Below are 22839 nucleotides of genomic sequence, written 5' to 3' on the forward strand. Positions count from 1 at the left end.
TACAGAAGCCTTCTTGCTGCAGAACAGTTGAGATTAAGCATTCTCACACCGCTGCCTCACGAGGCTTCTAATCCATCCCTTGCACTGTAGCAGCAATTACTGGGGCTTCACAGCTGTTTTCTCTGTGCTGGTTGGTTTATTCATATTTGACTTGTAGGATTTCTCTGAAATGCTCCCTCACCTCAGCATTGTGTGGGCTGATCCCGAAGAATCAAGAAGTTCTATATTTGCCGTTGATAAGAGAAGAAGTTGAAGTACTGCTGGGGCACGTTCTGCCATCAGTTACATCATGGGAGCCTTCAGGTTTGATCAGAATGGAGGTTACAAAGATGTACAAGCTTTGCAGGAGGTCACCCAAGAGGTCTGTGACAGGAACAGGAACCGAACTGGAAGGGAGTGTATCTAATTCCATCTTCAGCACCCAAGGGCAGGATTTCAAAACATGATTCCACAGACTTTTCTGCCAGTGCTGGAAACCCAGACAGAGAGAATCCAAGTACTTTTCCCCCCAGTTAATTAAGTCAGCCTGTATTTTCAAAGCAATGACACTTCACATGGACTTTTACAGCCAGGTATCAGCTGGCACAAGCTTGCCCTCAGATTAGGAAAGAGATGTGACTGCATTAAATCAGGATTACATCAGGCAGTGGTGTATTTCCCTTGATCAGTTTTGAGTGGCACACCCCAACCTCCCTTCTCAGATGTGTCAGAACTTTGATTGCAGCAATGTACATGCCTCATAATGTTGTGACAATCTATTGCTCTATGAATAAACAGTATTTATCCTGCTGGATTCTCTCAAATACAAATGCTTTTAAAAAAATACACATTTGGCTCATCCTAGAAGCTAGAACTTCAAAGGATGACAAGTGAGTTTCCGTGTCTGAGCTCCTTCTAAATTGAGAGGAGACTGCTCAGGGAATATGAGGATTGCTTTTCTCTAATTAGATGTGCTAGCGGGATTATCTTCATTCTTGGATGCCAATTAGTTTTCATGGAATGAAAATCCCGCAGCCTATTTCACAAACAAACTAATCTCTTTCAGTCAGAAGGTGCTAAGGGGACAGATCTGGAGAAAACCACCAATCAAATCTGAAAAGCCGGCACCTCAAGGGACACCATCTATCCAGCTTCACTAATGACAGCAAAAATCCTTTCAGAGGTCTATGCATGTGCAATACTGGTTGCAACGTAACGGGTAATGGAGTTGCACAGATGCTTAGGCTTTGCTGCCACTATACATTACTGTATATATATTTACCCATCGCTCACCAATACAGGCTGTTACAGTGGCTTAGAGCTGGTGCAACGTGTAGCTGAACCATGCCCCAGGAATTCAGTTATCATCTTAGTAGCTCCACGGTGAGGCAGGATCAGGTGCGTGGCTCATCTCTTTGTTCATATGGTGATGGACTTCAGAGGAGTTAAAATCCATCAGACACACCCACCAGAGAAGGAAAAGGCCAGTGCTCAGCTGGATCTCATCTGTCCTGCATCCATATCCAGACAAGGGGCCTGGCAAAGCAGAAGGGACAACTCTTCAGGGGTGCATATGCCTGTACACACACCAAAATCTTTGCATGCCTCCAGCCAAAGCCTCTGTGAGAGGTGGCAGCCAGGACCACACTCAGACCTCCTCCTTCTCATTGAGCAAAGACTATTTATCCTGTACTAGGCACCTGCAGTGATGCTGATGAATGGAGCTTGCTTGTTGAGCTACGGGAGGATCTGACAAATGACAAGGACAGAGGTATCAGGAACAGCGTCTGCTGGAGCTGAATCCATGGGAGATTAAATTATACTGCTATTAGATAAGGCAAAACGCTTCCATGCGCCCTGCAGCAGCTTGTGCTTGGGTGGATTGGGCTGGTAGTGTTCGCTATTTTGTAATGGGTGGTCAGTCTGCACATTTCGGTTTTCAAAACCCACAGTGATAAAAAACGCACCCTCACAGCAGAACTGAAGCCACGGGATACAAATCGCCTGAATGCACCGAGATATAAGACCACCTAAATCTATTTACACAATAGCCAGCTTCTAATTTAAATCTAAAATGCACCTCTTTTGCCTCCACTGAAATATTATAGAATCATAGAATGGTTTGGGTTGGAAGGGACCTTTAAAGGTCATCTGGTTCAACCCCCCTGCAACGAGCAGGGACATCTCCAACCAGATCAGGTTGCTCAGAGCCTCATCCAGCCTGGCCTGGAATGTTTCCAGGGACGGGGCATCAACCACCTCTCTGGGCAACCTGCGCCAGTGTTCACCACCCTCATTGTAAAAAATTTTTTCCTAATATCTAATCTAAATCTACCTCCCTCTATTTTAAAACCATTACTCCTTGTCCTGTTGCAACAGGCCCTACTGAACAGTCTTTTATATTTTGGAGACTTCTTTCCCCTGAAATTTAAACATGCCTGCCACTTCCTGTGGCCTTAGCGCATGGTTTCAGTGAACTGCCCAGCAAACTGAGCTCCGGTTGAGAGACAGAGGAGCTGTGAAAAGACCCTGCATGGTACAGATGTGTAATTTCTGTAGCATGGGCAACTATCATTTTTCCTTTCTATTTTTATATAGTACCTCACACAGTGGGGTTTTGTTCATGCCACGTGCTCTTAGGCAGTACAGAAACAACTGCTAGAAACCAACTGCTAGTCTTCAGTCTCAAAGACTTTCTTCAAAGAAAATCTAAAGAATCTACAGGACATCTCTGCTTCAGAACCACGAGAACCTTGAAGTTCAGGTCAACTCTTCTTGAATTGTCTTTCTCAATCTTCTTTAAAAAAAGAAGACCTTGCTTACATGTAACCCTCTTCTCTTCCATGCAAGATCCTTCTAGCTCCAGCTGTTCAGTGATGTATCTCTACCACAGAAATAAGGTCAAATGTTATATGGCCAAACTGAAAAGAGGTTTAAAATATGCCTATAAGACATGTAATAATTGTTAAGGAGTATTAAAAATATATACATGGTCTTCTGGAAAAAGCCCTATGCCAGCTTTTATAGATCTTCAGGGCTTCTGGATACACTCACGGGCTACAGAAACTGTAAAGATATCACCAGAATGAAAAAAAAAAAAAACAAAACCAACAAACAAACAAAAAAACCCAAGCCAAACCCAAAACACAAGCAAGTGAGAGAGGGAAGACCAAGCCTAAACACCATAATTTCCCCAACATCCCAGGTTTTCCACATGAACATCCTCACATATGTGGCTCACAGACACCTATCTGCCTCCCCAGTCATTCCTCTCTCACTGTTTGTCAGCTCAGATGGGAGAAAACTAGATTATGCTGCAATACAAAAATAAACACATGAATAAAAAGCAGACTTTGGGGCCTATGGAACAAAGGACAATTTTTCCGTACTGCACTGTCAGCATGATTACCACTAAAAAGCAGTGTCACCTCCTAGGTCCTTCCCGGACTGCAACTCGCTGACCTTGCTTGCTCCAGGCAGTAAATGCAACTTAGCTCTTGCAGTTACACTGGTACAGCATCCATGAGAAAGATGACGTTGATGCGAAACAACGTGCGCGTTTCCTGCCTTCCTCCAAGAGCAAGTCAGAATTTGCCCAATACTGTTGCACCGCTGGGATTTTTAGTCACAAGTTTCTTCATTTTATCTGTGCTGCCACTTCTCACCTTGGTATAAACACCTGATCTGCTGTCAGAAAATGGTGCCCTGGAGTTCCAGTCCAAACCTACCACTCCAAATGAACCGATCATCAAGCAGCATTGGGAGCTCAAAAAGCCCTTACATGATGACTCATAGTTGTATGAATTTGGCTATGACTAAATCCTCTCCTAGCCTCAGCTGTAATGAAATTGCCTTGCTGACAACAGGAGCAACCTCCACAGCCCCAGATGCCTCCTCCTCTGCAAGGAGGCGAAGTAACAGCATCCCAACACCCTCCTCACCAGAGACGACTCTTGGACAATGCGCAGCCCCCGAAAGCTGCCAGCATGTCTCCCCGGCCCGGATTTTGGATGCTCAGCATCATTGCAGGACCAGAGCTCCCAGGCAACTGATGCCCAGAGAGCAGCCTGAGAGCTATGGGGCATCTCGCCCAGCCTGGGCACAGTGGAGCTGCACACCCGGGCCCCCTCCACTGCCGACAAAAAAAAACCACAAAACAACCCCTGTCCAACCCCCCCAACATTTTTTTTTAATTAGGCAATTAACCATGCTGGTAACTTCACTGCTGAAGAAGTTTGGGACTTGTGCAGTAGATTGTAAAACAGGATGGAAATTTCTTTCAGCAAGCAAAATGCTGACTTAAGCCCTCATATTTTGAGTGCTGCTTGTCATTAAGCAAAAATGACTTTTACAGTTGCCATTGCACTGCAAATAATTTCATTTAGGCAATGAAACGGCCCCATTCACTGTTTCTGCCTGCATTTTGTCAACTGTGTATGTTCCATTTAATATTTATAGACTGGGGCGCTAGTCTGGCTTACTTAGTAATTCATTTATTTAAATATTTATAGCACTTTGACTCTCAGCAAGGGTTCTGTTTGGTAAGAACAATATTGTTCTGTGGTCGATAGTGTCATGGAAATTTCAGAGGCAAATTTCAATTTTGTAAGATTAAAATATATAGATTTTTGCAACAGACCTTGACGATTTCAAAGGAAACTTTTTTTTTGCTGAACAATGTATGTACTAAAAAAAAATCCCATTATGCCATTCCAGACTGAGAACGCAGTGCTGAGAAATCTATTTCATGACACGAGTACTCACACAGCAAAAGGAATCGCCACTGGCACTAAAAACAGAAAACCAGCTGCAAAAAGACCCGTGAAAGAGAGAGAAAAACCTGCAAAATGCAAGAAGACTTTTTTTTGCTAAGATCTCTTCCAACTAGAAAATCCTTTTTTTTTTTTTTTAATACTCTGATTTTAAGACTTTTAGGCTCTCTGTGTGAAATGCTGTCTGCTTATAAAAAAGGCTTAAGAGGCTTAAGTTTAAAGGCAGCCTTGGGAACTGAAAATACCTGGCAGATCCTCCGCCAGTGTAAATTTGTCTAGTTCCATCGACTTCAGAGATTACGTTGAAATCATACCAGCTGAGAGCTGGGACCAGAGAGCACATCCCTGGCCTGCCATTTTAGTCTTTGCTGTAGACGCGTGAGTTTTCAGGCATTCCCTCCTGGGTAAGACGATAACTACCTATATTTATGATGTAGGGACAATTTTCCAGAGGCAAGTGATAGTGATAATTCCTCTGCAAAATGCCGCGCAGACAAGGTAGAGCCTATAAGGGATGTTGCCTTCCTCACACACAACCCTCTCATTCACTGGAGACCACCATCTTTCTGCTCCTGAAGTTTTTCCAGACTCATCTCTCCCATTACGACTCGAGACCTCAGAAAACTCACAAGCGAGGCAGAGGAAGCAGAGGAACTGCATTCCAGCCCTGATCTGATGTTCTGCAAAACACCCTCCCTGTCTCTGCAGCACGCCAGCTAGGAGAGCAATCCACCCTGGCTCTGGAAAAGCAGCCCCCATAATACAGAGTCAGGAGGAAAGAGCAGCTGGGAGTGAGGACGATCAGCGGGAAAGAGCCCAACAGACAGCGGCTCTGCAAGCCAAGTGGCAGTAACCGCTTCTTGCGGGAGGAGTGCCCAGAGTTTGGCTCCCCAAAAGTGAAGGCTTTCAAATGCAGCCTAAGCCTTTCCTGCGATAACCAAGAAAGCACCATCTCAAGGATAATCAGAATCTTTTCAGAGCAGAAGAGCTATTCTGCAAGAAGCACAATTAATGACACATTTCTTCAATTATTTTTCATGTGTCCCCTTTCTCTCCCAGCTTGCTCCTGCATCCCAGCCTGGCCATCCACCTGTTCCAGTGCTCTGTCTCCACCTCCCTTCCTCTCGTCCCAACTGTTTTGGTTGGGCATGGTGCAGTTTGGAGTTGTGTGAGTGCTGACCGGCTGACAGGACAAGTACTGAGTGACTGGCTGGCAGGATGGACATGAGCTGTCTTACTTAATTGTCTTTCCCTTAGGGAGGCATTAATTTGGGTCTTTCTTCTCTATCCATCTGCCAGTAACATTAATTTAAATCCTTCTCTTCAAACACGGATGGTCACAAACCTTCTGACTTTGCCATCTCTGTACAAACAAGCCAGGCAGCACTGACACACCAAAGCTCCACGTACAGATGCTACACATAGATCCCATGGCCCCACACCAGGGCCACCGCTCTGTCCGTTCTCCAAAGATCTCTCCCTGGTCAGAGAGAGGAACACGGTCTGGCAGAAACTCACCTCCACACTGCATGGCACTCATTCACCATCCCATCCATCTAGCTGCTCCCGATGAGAAGTTTATGACTTTGCGGCTGCCAGAGAGTGCATGTAAGGTTCCTGTTGCGCTCCCTGGAAAAGGACCAATTTTCAAGAAGCAGCACCTGCTGCAAGGAGCAGAGGTTCACTGCAGCTGGCACTTGGCAGCCCATGGGCAGGACCAGGCAGAGAGCAATGGACATCTTTGCTGATGTTCAAAATCCCATCCCACACGTCTGCCTCTGCAGCTTTCCAGCCAAAACCCCTTGCAATGTGCTGCAGGCTCCCCACCAGGGTTTGATGGACGGACCACTCAGTGGATAAGGAGTTGGCTGGATGGCCGCACTCAGAGAGTGGTGGTCAACGGCTCAATGTCCATGTGGAGACCGGTCACGAGTGGCGTCCCTCAGGGGTCCGTGCTGGGCCCGGCCCTGTTCAACATCTTTGTTGGCGACATGGACAGTGGGATAGAGTGCACCCTCAGCAAGTTCGCCGACGACACCAAGTTGTGTGGTGCCGTCGACACGCTGGAAGGGAGGGATGCCATCCAGAGGGACCTTGACAGGCTGGAGAGGTGGGCCCGTGCCAACCTCATGAAGTTCAACCAGGCCAAGTGCAGGGTCCTGCACCTGGGTCATGGCAATCCCAGGCACAAATAGAGGCTGGGCAGAGAATGGATTGAGAGCAGCCCTGAGGAGAAGGACTTGGGAGTGCTGGTGGATGAGAAGCTTAACATGAGCAGGCAGTGTGCCCTTGCGGCCCAGAAGGCCAACCGCATCCTGGGCTGCATCAAGAGGAGCGTGGCCAGCAGGTCGAGGGAGGTGATTCTTCCCCTCTACTCTGCCCTGGTGAGACCCCACCTGGAGTACTGTGTCCAGTTCTGGAGCCCCCAACACAAGAAGGACATGGACCAGTTGGAGAAGGTCCAGAGGAGGCCACAAAGATGATAAAAGGGCTGGAGCACCTCTCCTATGAGGACAGGCTGAGAGAGTTGGGGCTGTTCAGCCTGGAGAAGAGGAGGCTCTGGGGAGACCTGATAGCAGTCTTCCAGTACCTCAAGGGGGCCTACAGGAAAGATGGGGAAAGGCTGTTTAGTAGGGCCTGTTGCAATAGGACAAGAAGTAATGGTTTTAAAATAGAGGGGGGTAGATTTAGATTAGAAATTAGGAAAAAAATTTTTACGATGAGAGTTATAGAACACTGGAACAGGTTGCCCAGAAAGGTGGTGGATGCCCCATCTCTGGAAACGTTCAAGGCCAGGCTGGATGAGGCTCTGAGCAACCTGATCTAGTCAGGGATGTCCCTGCTCCTTGCAGGGGGGTTGGACTAGATGACCTTTGAAGGTCCCTTCCAACCCTAACCATTCTATGATTCTATGATTAAATGTCCTCACAAGGTGGAAACCAGCAGATGCCAAGAGCTGTGACATGTTATCCAAGGTACTAATGTGGGAACCTGGCACCACTTCCCTCTCCAGACTTTGCAAAGGTGGCCTTGACCAGCTGGGAGCCAGGCTCCCATGGGATGTGAGTGGTGCCAGCTCTCCCTGGGGTCCTTAGCACCTTTGATGCTGCACTACCTTGTTCTCAGGCCTGTCTCTTGAAAAAGCATGAGTGGGACATTCTCTTTGGCACAGTCTCTCTGGACTTCCAACAAGCAGCCATGCCTGCTCCCTGGGCTTGGCCCCATATCTCAGCCTTAAGGGATGCCCCAGGGTTTCCTCAGCCTTTCTGCTGGCAACTGGTGATGGCCGCACTCAGAAAGGAGGCCCGTGGGAGTGACTCAATCCAGCCACTCCACCTGAGGTTTGAAAGGCTGAGCAGAAAGCATTTTGAACACTCCGGGAGGAAAAAAAAAGGTCTGTGTTGGTGGTACAAGCCCTGACCAAAGGCCCAGTGTCCAGCTGTAACCCTGACAGTGGAGAGGTGATGCAAGTGGAAAAAGCAGAAAAAGTGACCTGAAAGAGACTGCTACCCTGGACATGGGGAAGAGCAAGCCATAGTGGGTGGCTTTGCCAGCTCTCACATGAGGCATACCGAGCCTGCAAAGTGTCATGCCCTGGCTTTGGGAAGAGACAGCTCCTGCACACCTCCTCCTCCATGTAGACTCACATGAGGTGGCCGCCTCAGGGGAGATATTTCAGCTCAAATGGGTCAAGTGTGGCAAACTTAGACTGGGAACAAAGTTAAGAGGACACCTCCGTTCAAGCTGAGGCGCACCCAGCGTTGGCTGGGCAGTGTATATAGGTGACTGTCCCACCTAGGCTGAGCAGCTCCAAGCACAACCTGGGGCCAGGGCTGTCAAGGGTGCCTGCTGCACTCAAATGCTGAACAAGAAGCATCTACGCTTAATCGATTTCATTTCTTTTTCTCCTCGTGGCAGGCTGGGCGCTGATGCCATCTCCTCTCATCAAGCGTTAGGGCTGCAGAGGCACCCCATGGTAGCAGGAACAGGACGAAGGGCCCAGAAATCAGTCTGATCCTTGTCCAGCACACCACAGCATTCTGAGCCTGATCCACTGCTGCCTCTCGGAAGACTCCCCCAACCTCCAAAACAGCCTTTAGCCACAGTTTGTATTTCCTCATCCCAGAAGATTTTTTTTCTCTTTTTTTTTTCAGTAATTCACGTGCAACAAGTTTATCCTTGAACACCAGACAACCAGCATTAACACTCACAGAGACAAAACCCCAGATGTGAGACTTGTCTCCACACACACGTTTCTCATCGCTCTGTGTGGTATTTGCCTCATGGGCACCTCTTTCTGCTTCCAGCACCAACACATCTCAAAACTGAGACCGACCTTTCCTTACCAAAGTGAGAACTCAGACCACAAAAAAAAAGCCACCCCAAAATACAAAACAAAACAACTCCCCTATAGATCCAGCCATCCCGTGGAGGGAAGAAGTGCTTTGAGAACATGCAGCCAGCTACTCCACGGCCGCCTCTGGCTGTGTCCTGACTCTCTTGGCCCCCACCCCATGCCCAGAGCAGTGATGCTCCCTTGGGGACCCCCCCAGACCCAGGGAGCATGAGGGGACAAGGACATGAAAACACATCAGCCTTACAGAGCGGATGCTGAGTCACTCCTTAAACAAGGAGGCCTAGATCACAGACACAAAACTGTGTTATTCCAACCTCCAACCGCAGCCTTTTCAGGGGAGTTGCTATTAGAGAAAGATGTGGGTGTAAATGCCCTGTCCTCTCGTTCCTTCTTCAAAGCTCTCAGCTACCCAGAACATGCTGCTGGGAACTCAGAACAAACCAATTTGCGGAGGTCACACTGAAAACATGTTGCAGGGCATAGCACCGATGTCCCCTATTTCCACCTCAGAATCATCCTGTTTCCCTGGCAGGAGGCGCTGATTTTAGCACCCATTTAGGAGGATTCCTGGCCCAGGAACTGCAGCTTACCCAGAAATGCCGTCGTTAGGGATAATGCTAGACAGCGTTACCTGCCCTGAGGCTGACTGACATTTCTCATTACAAAAACCTCCCTTCTAGCGCCAGTGAAACTTTGTTCAGCTTGAACTGAGGTGAGATTTTCCATGCCAGATGTTCTTTCATTACAAAACTTTCCCTCTTAATTCACAGCACCTGCAAATAAATAGACCGTTGCAGAGGCAATTTAAATAAAGGTTTGACCTTTCAGCCATGACTTTTCTGGCTTTGGTTAGATCCAGCTACTGTCTTAATCACATCTTATTGTTTCATACTCTGTGTGCTACGTGTCAGTTTTTACTTTTAAGGAAGAAATGCTGGCATATGTTGTTGGCTAATAGATGTGTGGGGGAAAATAGTCATTAGGGAAAGCCTACAGAACAGGGTATTTTTAAAATGAACTTTTGTGTTGTGGGAAAACATATGCCCCACGCAAACAGACACATTTATACAGGACGTATACTGCTTGTTGTACACTGGTTTTAGCAGCTATACTCACGCATACTGAAACACCTCAAACTCCTGGGGAAAGACCCTCTGCTGCTGTAAATGCCCCTGGCTCCATTCGCAGGCTGGGAGCTACTTCATTGACACGTGCTGAGGATCCGCTCCAGCACCTGCCTGCCGCAGGAGCTCAGCTCCCTCCCCGGCTGTCTTTTGGCTCCAGGATCGGGTAGGTCACTGGCATGAATCAGTGCCTCCCACTAACAGCTGCGTGGGAGGGAAAATAAAAATTCTGTCAGAGTAGGCATCAGCAAGGCCATCGATGCCAAACATCCTGGAGGAGCTCCGAGTCGAGGAAAGTGGGGAATGACTTAATAGCAGGAGGATTCATCAAGGACAACAAAATAGTTTGGATCGGGCATTTATATAAAGCTCATTCTGGGAACAGAGAGGCAGTGCTCGCTGCCTGCCAGACTTAGTCCAAAGATGAGCCCCAAGGCAACCCAGGCAGCTGGCGCGCATGGGCAGGGGGATTTGTGCCTGCAGCAGCGTGAGTCACCCCTCTGAGACACTGAGGGACGCTGGTACAGCTCAGCTGGAAAATACCCAAGCCAAAGTACACATGTCTCTAACGAGAGCCCTCCCCAGGACCTCAGGTGGGCTTTGGATGTGGGCCACACAGCAGGGAAATCCCTCGGGCACTGGCTGTCAAACCCTCACCATGTCCTGTGTTCCTCCTGCTTGGCAATGATGGACCAATTTTGGCCTTGCTTGCCATCCCCTATGGGGCAGATGTTATTCCCCATCTTTTACTTCATTTACACATTTCACCTGAACGTCTTGTGGGATCTCGTATAAACACAAACCCAAAAGGTGTTGTGAGTTTTAGGTGTTGTCCTAACACAGGCTCAGAGCGTTGCTCCTCTGCTGTGAGCCAGGACACCTTCTTGAACAATCAGAAGGGAAAAAGCCCTCAGATTTGTTCTGCAGGGAAGGCACCAAATGCCTTTGGACAAGCAGCCTCCACATACTACCAGAGGGCACAGAGGGATGAACAGAGGTGACAGCAGGCTCGCGGGTAGCCCAAAGCTCAGGCACGGCTTCCTGGGAACAGCTCTGGGATGGCGCAGGGCACGAAGCTGCAGAGGCTCGCGCTGGGAGACAGAGGTGGGTGGAGGGAACATGGGCTGTGGAAGAGATGCTGCCATCGCTTTCGGCAGGGCCCAAACAAGGGAGGAAACAAATGTGACTTGCACTTATGCCACCTTTGTAATAGGAATCAAGGGTCTCTGCTCTCCCTTCTGTGCAAATTGCCAGAGCCACAGCAGCATGATTTAGGGAAAGTTGGGAAAATTCCCTCCTACAGCTCTTGAAGCGGGCAGGAAGCGGAGGGCAGGAGGGCACTGAAAGCGCCTGGGATCACCCTGCCAAGCAGCTCTGCTCTAGGATTACGCAGCCAGCCCTGCTGAGGGCCAAGGCGTGCTTGGGCTAGTGCTAGGGAAAGACAAGGACTCAGAGAGATGTTTCCTACTGCACAAAGGGGCAACTTGCAAGCCATCCTGCCCAGAGCGTGCACACAGCACAGGCAACAACTGGCAGGAGAGTTTCAAGGAGACTATGACTTCAGGTGCACTGTTTTGCCTGGCAGCTAAATGTTCAGTGGTTACAGCTAAGTCTGCTCTGGAAAGCCAAACCAAAGCAGCCCAGCTGCCTACTGGTGGTGAAGCGTGTTTGGGTACAAAGTGGTCCAGCATCACCTGGTTCCTCACCTCCAGGGAAACAGGTTGCTTCCTGACTTAAATAATGCAGTGGATAAAAAATGAAATGATGGGGTGGGTCACAGAAGCAAAGTGAAAGAAGAGAAACCAGCGGCAAAAGGCCTCTGAGAAGAAGACCGTTTGTGCTTTGCCGAGTGCTGAAACCACAGAATCCTCAAAGCTAAGTCAAACGCTTTTGACCCAGGCAGAGGAAAGCACTTCACCCCTCTGAAGGAAATGCAGTTTCCCAGAGGTTATTACATGGGCTGGGGAGATATGTACAGAATGTCGGACATTTCTGTGAGGACCTTGTACCACTCTTGGTACTTAAACATCCAGAAAAAAACCTGTTCTTTACCTGGAAGGAGCCATCATCTATCCACCCATGGATGGCCATACTTCCAGGCCACTAGTTCAGTGCTTCTTTGGGCAGCTAAGTAGACTTAGATCAAAACTAATAAGCCTGTGACCATGCTTCTGTGGCTTCTTCCAGTCACAGAAGAAAAAAACCAAAACTACCCGAAAGACAACAGGGCTGAAAATTCTCGAAACACTTGACATTCAGGGAATAGCAACATGACAGGAGAAGGTAGATATTTCCCATAGTAACAGATACCCAGAGTGTAAACTTGTCAGGGGTCGTGGCAGCAGCAAAACTGGGACATGAACATTGGGATAGATCAAAGGGCAGGAACATTTGTGTGGGACTGTTCATCCTTTTCTATACAGAGGGACAGGGCAGAGGAAGAGCTAAGCCACTTCAGAAGCATTGGGAATAAGAGCATGGGTTGATTCATGTCTTTGACTTCAGAAGAGGAGAAAAATAACCACAGTGCAAGGCCTTTCTATATGTAACTGCTACAACTATCTGAACTTAGAACTATCCTAGATATCAATTCCCTCCCACCTCAGGAGGAAATGTTAAGCATCATGAACCTCCACTTATGTTTTAGGCACCCCAAGCAACACAATTTCTGGTTTTATTCACAAAGGCCACAAGTTTCCTTTCCTTTGTTTTGTAACAAGTGTGGGGGCTCTGTCTGTGAAGGCAGTGACCCCAGAAATGCTTTGCAGTAGCATTTCCAACCATGCCAAGAGAGTCACTTTGGTCAACTACTTCCAAACCACATCCCAGGATGCCAGATTATCACCCACCTAAACCTGAGGAGAAGGACTTGGGAGTGCTGGTGGATGAGAAGCTTAATATGAGCAGGCAATGTGCCCTTGCGGCCCAGAAGGCCAACCGTATCCTGGGCTGCATCAAGAGGAGCGTGGCCAGCAGGTCGAGGGAGGTGATTCTCCCCCTCTACTCTGCCCTGGTGAGACCCCACCTGGAGTACTGTGTCCAGTTCTGGAGCCCCCAACATAAGAAGGACATGGACCAGTTGGAGAAGGTCCAGAGGAGGGCCACGAAGATGATAAAAGGGCTGGAGCACCTCTCTTATGAGGACAGGCTGAGAGAGCTGGGGCTGTTCAGCCTGGAGAAGAGGAGGCTCCGGGGAGACCTGATAGCGGTCTTCCAGTACCTCAAGGGGGCCTACAAGAAAGATGGGGAAAGGCTGTTTAGTAGGGCCTGTTGCAATCGGACGAGAGGTAATGGTTTTAAAATAGAGGGGGGTAGATTTAGATTAGAAATTAGGAAAAAATTTTTTACGATGCGAGTTACAGAACACTGGAACAGGTTGCCCAGAAAGGTGGTGGAGGCCCCATCCCTGGAAACGTTCAAGGCCAGGCTGGATGAGGCTCTGAGCAACCTGACCTAGTCAGGGATGTCCCTGCTCCTTGCAGGGGGGTTGGACTAGATGACCTTTGAAGGTCACTTCCAACCCTAATCATTCTATGATTCCATGATTCTATGATTCTATAAGTGCTGAACTGAGAGTTATCCCTGATCCATTTTCCTTGTAGGTTATTTACCCTTCCTCCAAACTTAGCCTCTCAATCATCTACCATGCAAATCAGCATGGACCCAGGAATCAGACTCATACTCCAAAGAAACCAAATACAGTTAAGAAAAAAAACCCCTCTCCTCTAGACAAGACCTGCATCAAATTTATCACCTGCTCCAGAGATGTTTATTCCGAGGGGCTCTCTCTTTGCCCTTCCTTCTGCCTTAGCGTGAGACACACATCTATTTTTGGCAGGCTTATTGTCATGAGCTGAACATTGTACCTGGAAGTGGGCAGCGCACAGAAGAACTGCAGGCACTCCTGACCGTGAGGGGCACAAACTTTTCAAAGGGTTGTGTGTTTCAAGCACAGAGCTTACCACATCCTCTGCAAGATGCCAGCCAAGATTTGCAGATGTGAGTCATAATCCAAATGTTTCAGCGGCATCCAGTCTGTTCTGCCTACATTGCTCTTTAAATTCAAACGGTTTCATGCTCTCCTCTGCCGGTATTTATCTTCATGCTCTTTCAGCAGCCACCTATTCTCTGTTTTCTCATTACTTGCATCTCATTTCCTAAAGGGTTGAAAAAGAATGCGTCCTCTTACCCCTCTTCTTGCTGCATCAGAAATTTCTAATAAGAAAATGAGGATGTTAAAGGCAGTGGCTGTGCAGCCCCAAGAGCCTGGAGGAGTTGAAGCAGCAGCATGACCTCTCTGGAGGTGCCTCGCCTCCCCCCTGGCCCCCAGTGTGTAGAGAAGGAGCACGGTATCCCCGCAGTGGGACCCCAGATTAACTTCCTGTGCGGACATGAATCTTTCAAACTAAGATTGCCTCATTTTGTCATCATTTAAAACCCTTAACAACAGCTATTCCCTTGAATGTTTTCTAAATCTCATTCAAAAAGTGGATAAAAAGACAGCAGCTCAGGTTTTTCCAGGCCTCACAGCCCCAAAAAGAGTCTCCAGGCAGACACCTCACGTTTGTTATGAGTGGGGAAGGCCAAGTCTGGCTCTGGGGCTGATCTAGGGTCAGACTAGAGTCCATTAGGGCTTCTTTTCTTTTCCGTCAAAGCCCAACAGGTATCTCTCAAACATCAGTAGTAGCAGGACTCTCCTAAAGAACAGAAACCTCATATTTTGCTCTGAGCTTTCTTCCTGGAAATTGTATGGGTTTGGCTTTTTTTAAATTTTTTTTTAAAAATCTCAATAGGAGATCAGGTGGTTCTAGAGCTAATCCAAAGCACAGACCAACTCATCACCAAACTCAATACAGCAACTAAATGGATTCAGATGCAGTCCTCTGACTTCTCCAGCTCTCTCTTCCTGGGGGGTTATTTCCCTTAAAATGGCAGTTAAAGGGTTTTGCACAGCAACTCGTATTTAACTGTGTGTAACAGCATAAATGCTGGTCAAAAATTATAACAACATCTGATTAAAACCAAAGCCCTTCCTTCCTCCCTGCACATCCTCAGCAATAGCTCCCTATATCCGTCAGTATTAATGCCCTTCAAGCCGTGACAGATCTGTCTGCAAGCTGGCAGGTAGAGGCTAGCACTGTCACTGGAGTTCTTGATGGCATACTCAAGAACACATTTGGTTTTTCCAGCTGTATCTATTGCAGAAGCAGTTGGTATTACCTTTCTCCATAATTTTTGCCGGCAAGATGCTTTTCTCTGGATTCTGACAGACCAGCACCTGTCTGTGCTGGATATATTTACTACTACAGAAATTATACTGGATCCTCATCTCAGCTCCTTTTTTTCCCCTAGCACCATTAACTTGAGTAGCTGGGGAAGCAGCTGAGGGTCTGCTCCAATATTTTGTGTGCCCTCCAGCAAGTGTACAACATCCCTGCCATAAAAGTAATCAAGCAACACATCAAGGAGAACTACCAAGAAACCAGATGTATCAGTTTCACGATGACTCAAGGACAGCAACCTAAACCCAGACAGTTCCAGTATAAATCTATTTGCAAAGAGAGATTGCACCAACTCCAAACATCTTGGCCACAACCTGCAGCCAGCTGGGCCAGCAGGGCCTCTTCCTGCTCTGGTTACAGTCAACAGCCAAATTTCCATTGCCTTTGCTGGAAACACCTGCAGAGCGCAGCAGCTGTGCCAATCTGCCAGGGGCAGCAAGGCAGGAATAGCAGCCCCATGTGAAACTGCAGCAGGGAATGTGATGTGCACGAAGCACAAACACCCGTGCTGGGATCTGGCCAGCGCAGGAAGGGAATAGATGAGAGCTCTCAGCAGCTGGGCTGGCAGAGCAAGAGCTATCTCCAAACTGAAATGCTGAAGATCAAATGCTAAAACTGGAGCAAGCGGTGTGGCTGTACCGGAGTAATTGCATTAGCTGGGAACTTCGATGCTGACCTTTGAGATTTGCACAGCCCTTTCTTCTTTCTTCTTTGCCTGTATGCTGTCACTTTCTGTACATCCCTTCCTCTTGCTCCCGGTGCTTCCCTGAACATATCCACACTGGAGAATTAATGGCTTCCCCAGTCAGCGATCAACTCCACCACAGCAAGCCACCCCTTCAGTGGACAAACCAGTGGGTGGAAAACATGCACAAAGGCACACCTCTTCCTGGCAGAGGGAGTAAAGCAGCAAAGAAGCCACTGAGCCAGGAGATAGGAGGCCTCTAAGAGAGAGACTTTAAGTGGCTGTGTGTGGGTTCATTGCTCTGTTGCTGGCTGACATCAGGTTCTTTTGGCTCAGAGAGATCTGCTTTATTTTAAAAGGAAAATTCCTCTTGGGATCTCATTAGCACCATCAGGAAAGACAGAAAGGAACTGGAGGTTGGTGGAAAGGTGATGGTTGGGAGGGAAACAGAACAGAAGTGCTGCCAAGCTGGCAGGGGAAGGAGCCTAAGAACACTCTGCCCTGTTGGGACAATCTCGCTGCCCCAGGCAAGGGCTGCCTCCTTCCTCTGTCCACAGGGTGAGTGGCTGGGGTGGGCGGGCAGAGCCAGGAAAGCAGCTGCCCAAAAGCTCAACCTGAGGCACTCGCTCACCCACCTGTGTTCCTGGGGCAGTTTGCTCCCTGCCAAATCCCTCCTCCTCCTCCCTGTGCTCTCACTGTTCCTGAGGTCTATCCTCCCCCTCTCTCTCATCACTGCTGGACACTGTTGTTTGCAGGGGGAAGCAGCTCTGGCCAAGTTCATGCCTGTACAACTGGCAGCAGAAGACAAAGCACTGGTGGCTGTGTCTGCAGCGGTGGGAGGTGCGTTAGCGTTGTTACAGAGCCGTCCCACTCTGCAATGCTGAGGACTGGTTTGACACAGGATCCTGGCAGCCCTACACATTTTAAGCTGATTGCTCCTTGAAAGCTCCTTCCACTTTCTGAAGACTCCATTCCAAGAAAGGGGTGAAGTAGTCTGTGAAAGAGCAGTTTAGTGGATCCAGAACATGGGTTGATTCCCCTCTATTAGGCTGAGAAAAGTCACAAAAACAACACACACACACAAAAAGCAAAGAACCCACAAAAATAGGAGGAAAAAAATCCAACTTAGTTAATTTGAAGCAACACATCTTAGTTATAACTGCAAATCAGCTTAAGAAACACAAACAGACATAAGTTAGGCCCCCTATCTTATTGCTCACCAGAGGTAATACTTGTTATTACAACTTCCTTTATGCAGCATCATAAAGTGCCAATAGGGAAGCTTCTTTCAAGCACAGCTTGTTCAAAGCAATCGGTGAGTCTTGCTTGGAACACCCGGCAAAGGAGAGAGATGCATTCATCTCCCTGTGTCTTGAAGAAATCGAGGAGAGATGTTTATCAAGGAAATGAGTAATACAATGGTTTGGCTTTCAGCAGACTTAGAAATACATACAGCAGGTTCCAGCACAGGTTTGTAAAACATTAATTAGCAGTGAGTGGGAAAAGAAGCAATGAGTATTATTCTCTGTGCTTGCACTCTTGCTTAACTTAATAAAAGTGACTGGCCTATAATATCCCAGTGAAATACCTCCTAAAATTAAGTGTTTTTCCAGAAATTGAGCCATTCATTTCACAGGAGGAGTGATGAGTGAGGTATTCTAAACTCCATCATGTTTTGGCTCCTAACACCAGATAGCTGACAAGATTGTCAGACTCCTCTAAACATTTAGCTTGGTTTGTTATTAAAAATCAATGGGATTTTGGAGCCTAATTTATCCAGATGAGCTCTGCTCTGCTTCTGTAGCACCTAAAATCTGCCATAAAATAATTATGTTTATTCTGAATTTTAATGAAAATCTAACAATAAAAGTTCGGAGAACACAAAACTCAGAATTTTTCCAGAAGTTTTCTTTGACTTGCAAGCCCCCCAAGCAAGCTGTGAAACAAAGCAAAAACTACATCAAAGCAGTGGGCTTGTCAACCCTGGTAAGGACCACTACTGTCACCTCCAAATCAAGTGTCTCTTTTAGAGCCTGATTTATCAGTCAAGAACAGAACATTCATAACTGCACCTAGTAAAGCACAGCTTTAATGACTGCCATCCTGTCCAGAGAGGGATTGGAAACTCCGCTTGCTCCTGACTGACCACTGCAAAGGGCTCTCACATGCTGAGCAGAGAGGCCTGAACTGCAGCCCTGCATGACAGCAGCAACCTCCCCACCAAGGCTTCGACACTGGGAGCCCAGTCCCACATTCCTCATGGAGCTATTCTCCTTGGGATTCACTCTTGGTTTCCATAAGCACAAAGCAAAGGAGAATTAGACCTGCCAAATTCATAGCGACACATCAGACCCAGAGGACTTTAAATTCCCTAAGTGGCACTGACCAAAACCAACTGCTGGGAGTTAGTCCTTCAGGTCACCTCTTAACGTCATAAGGCAAGTGATAGTCGCCAAAACCCAAGCTGGGTAACCAGTGCATTGGGCCAGTTCCCACTGTAGCCAGCGGTGATCTCAACTAAAGCCAGAGCAAGAAAGTTCTGGGTACAAACAGCAGCAGAGCTTTTTAGAAGCAGCAAATCTTTGCTGTAACCAGCCAACAGCAGATGATCCCTAGTGGAGAGCAACCACCTCTATGGTTCAAACATTCCACAGAACATTTTCCCTCATCCATCAACACACCAGGAAAGTAATCACAAGGTCTTGTGCAGTGCCAACAGAGATAACAGAGTGTACTCAAGCAATGAGCACCCGCTTCCTCTCTGTGAAAGCTCTGGGCTCTGACCCTATGGTAGCAGAAATCAGCAGGGGCTCATGGGTAGGGAGAGAGATGGAGAAAGCAGTATCGCCCCTACAGAACCAACGAAGTGACCCACAGTCCTGGACATGATGACATATGTGTGAGCTCTGCTCTTCCTAGGTATTCTGCATCTTACAGCAGGCAGCTACCAGGGCAACTGGCAGCGACCCTGCAGCTTCCCTACAGACACCTCTGCAGAACCCTTGCTCATTAACCTATTTCAGATGGCTCTTAAACCACCTCATATGGACAGGGAAAAATCCCCAGTCTGCTCAGCTGGTGCATTTGAAGTGTTAGAAACATCACTAAGGCGATAAAGCTTTTCTTTCTCTTTTTTTATCCCTCCTGTTAAAAAAAATAACCTGCTCAGAAGCTGTACTTCCTCTCTCTCTCATGCACACACACACTTTTTCTGTTGAAAAAGCTCACTCACATTGCAATCATGATCTGCGGGACCATATGTCTGTAGGTAAATACATACAGCTATCGAGCACCCCCGTGGAGACACAGACGTTACAGTATTAGTCACGTACAGAACAAAATCTTAAGTTTCCTCCCCACATCTGGGGCACATTGTGCCAAGCTCGTTCAGTCAGTCTGTTATAGTCAACAGCACTTGGACATCCATGTGTACACAGGGGCCAAATTTGGGCTGGGCCACTGCTCAGCTGACGTAGATCAATTCAAAAGCCTGGCAGGTATAAATCATCATGTCTGATATCCCAGCAATGGACACCGTCATCCATTCCGACTGGCCAACACATCCCAAGCAGTTACACAGGGACTACAGACGCTCCTTATGCAGTGCTACCCTGCAGTGACTGAGATGGCAAAATCTGCTCCAGATGAACCCCTCCATGTGGTGTTGAAGGTGGTGCTAAGAGGAACAGTGTCTTTCCAAGAAAGTCACCTCTTTTCGGAGTGAAAGCAAAGCTCCAATGACAGAAACAAACCAGCGTCCTGCTCACTTCTCATGTGACACATCAGGGCTACGTTCTGTCCGTGTTTCTTTCAAGAGGAATTGTAGGACATCATCTGAGAGTCCAGGTGTTCTCTTTATGTCTCCCAATAGGACTTCTTCTTCAGCTGGCTTTGAAAAACAAGCAGTAGTAGGATGGTTTGGAAAGACCTTACACCCATCTCTGTTCAAGATCACCTGGGCCATTTGCAGGCAACGCGATGCATATCTTGTTCCATCCCGGTCTGCTAGCTCTGAAATCTTCTGTGACAGACATCGTGACGCGGCCTCATAGGTGGGATCCATTCTGTCTGGCCGTTTTTTGCAATACATTTTGTAGAAACCATCAAGAGATTTCCTGATGCTGGTGTCTTCTGCACTATCATGTTCATACATCCAGGAGAGTGCATCATTGTCAGGTTTAGTGGGCTCACACAGTTCTGCTTTTGGGTAACATCTCACGTTTGCTTTCTCAGAGCCTCCAGCAGAAAAGCTCACAGGAACTGCAGAGGGTAGATGGCTCTCTCCTGCAAGGACAAGATCAATGAAACTCATTAGTCACCGAGTCACCCTGTGGCAAAATCTTTTTTTGTCCCCCCTCACTGCAGTCTGGCAAACCGGCTCTGTGCAGGAGTGAGCCAAGTACTGCTTTAAACTTGGCTGGACTGCCAGAGGGGCTCACTGCATAGGTTCATATAAGATGGGTTGTATTTGGGGATCTCACAGTTGTCCCAGCCTCGACCCTTTGCAGTAACCGAACCTACTTGGTGGTACAGACCTCCTGGCTCCTCTCAGTCATACTTCCAAAGAGGTGGAAATTAGGGTCTGCTGCTGCTGGAGATGACAGCTGACCCACAGGGAAGTCTAATTTGCAGCTGAAGCAGTTCTGCCTCTGTTTCAGTTTTCTCCCTTCGCCTCTGGGTCTAATCCTTCCCTCTTCATAGTTCTCAATTTTACTCCTACACGTCCAGCTTTCGGCCAGATCTAGAGCCTCCAAACCAACACTGTTACGGTGAACACACAGAGTTTGGGAATTGGGCCTGCAAAAGGGGACCTTGTGCTTCCCCATGAAGTCCCAGCCCAGCTGCACTAAACGCTCTCCTCACATTGTGCAGGAATTTTTATAGATAAAATTTACGTAAAGGTTGAAGACTCATTCTTGCCTAGCTCTTCTCCTCCTTCCTTGCTGACCCACATCTCTGGATAACAGTCATGGCCATGGTTCTCTCCTGCTCTGACAGCAATGAAGGGGGATGCTTTGTACTTGACATAATTACTACAGCATCAGCACAGAGGCTCTTGGCAATTACACAACCAGGACCATGAGCAAGCCACACACAGCTTCTACTACGAAGAGCCTCCATAAAGGGACCTTGAATTGTGCTCTGGTACCCAGGGAGTGCTTCTAATGGCAATCTCATCTCCAAGCCCACTGCGCCAGCCTGTTTGCCAAACACCTGAGTCACCGACAAGAAAATTTTCCACGGTTCAGCCAGAGGTTGCACGGCTGTCATCTGCAAGTTACATAAGCAGGACATAGTGAGTCAGAAAATAGCTTTTTCTTTTCTAATTCTGTGAAATATGAAGCAGAGTGCAGTCCTTCATTTCGGTAAGAGACCATGTTCAAAGGAACTCTCAGTGTGCTGGCAGAAGGCTGTTCTTTCCCTCCCAGTATACCAAGTATACCCTTCCTGAGTGGTCAGAAATTCATTAAAATGAAATTAAGATGTCTGAGCAGCCATACTGTACATTGCCTCTTTCTTCCTCCCCCTACTTTCTACCTTTGATCTTTCTTTTCAATTTCACTTCACCTCCAATTCTGCAATTTTAAATAGAACCTTTCCTCCTCTTGCAATGTGTCATTTCCAATGCAGTACAAAGAAGAGCTTAGTGATCTTCTTTTAAGATCAATATATGCCATCAGAGTAGCAAATCAGAGCTAATCAAAGAGAACAGGTCCATTTTGCCTCAACAATCTCTCAAGCTTTGGTGCCTATGTTAAGTCAGAACTGAAGTCTCATGCATCTCTGATAATTCAATCAAATGGCACTTGCACTCAGACTCCTGTGGCAATTGCAAACCCCTGTGCCGTGCTGTCATCTTGCTACTTCTTCCGCAAAATATTGTGCACCACCGTATTTTGTGAAAGAGCAGCAGCTGCCTCCAGCTACAAATCTCAACCCTGCATGATCTGGGAAGCATCCTCTTGGTTTCATGGTGTCAGGGGAGACCTTTGCAATGCTGTTCTGCCTTTCTCTTGTGATCTTAGATTGGATATTAGGAAAAATTTATTCACTGAAAGGGTTGTCAAGCACTGGAACAGGCTGCCCGGTGAAGTGGTTGAGTCACCATCCCTGGAGGTATTTAAAAGACGTGTAGATATGGCTCTTAGGGACATGGTTTAGTGGTGGACTTGGCAGTGCTAGGTTAACGTTTGGACTAAATGATCTTAAACGTCTTTTCCAACTTAAATAATTATATCCTAGCCTATTCTAAGCCAGTAAGCTATAAAGCAGCCATCCTCTCTCGAAGCACAATCCACCAAAGAAGTGACCAGAAAGTATTTCACGGGTATATTCTGCGGTTTGATTAGTCAGAAAGTACTCAATTATATTATTGGGAGTACAGTTTTCCTTCAGTTACTACTTCAAATTTATGCATCTCTATTTTTCAACAGTAGGCCTTATCCTCTTAGTGGATTATTTCTCCAGCAAAGTCTTCTTAAGGCAAGATATGAAAAGCTAGACGCAGAATTCCCAGAACCAATCTATATCCCGTGAAGTTGCACTTTTCCTCAGCTTTCCTGACAATTTCACAATACCTTCTCAAACTGTGTGACTGATCTTTGCAAATACACTTAACCCTTTTCCTCCCTAAAATATA

At 47.4% G+C, this 22839-nt stretch overlaps 1 protein-coding gene across 6 annotated transcripts in view; it reads right to left on the reverse strand.

Moving 5' to 3' along the window:
- SHLD1 (shieldin complex subunit 1) overlaps window positions 1-22839 on the reverse strand; it is a 112140-nt gene that overhangs the window by 45550 nt on the left and 43751 nt on the right. For all 6 annotated transcript variants that reach the window (XM_086743413.1, XM_086743416.1, XM_086743412.1 and 3 more), the window contains one exon: window positions 18182-20483. In XM_086743413.1, coding sequence (XP_086599539.1) covers window positions 19963-20483 — 521 coding nt within the window. In that variant the 3' untranslated portion in view covers window positions 18182-19962. The remainder of the gene's footprint in view (window positions 1-18181; window positions 20484-22839) is intronic.

Source organism: Chlamydotis macqueenii, chromosome 3 (assembly GCF_036417535.1).
Source record: "Chlamydotis macqueenii isolate bChlMac1 chromosome 3, bChlMac1.mat, whole genome shotgun sequence".
Lineage (NCBI taxonomy): Eukaryota > Metazoa > Chordata > Aves > Otidiformes > Otididae > Chlamydotis > Chlamydotis macqueenii.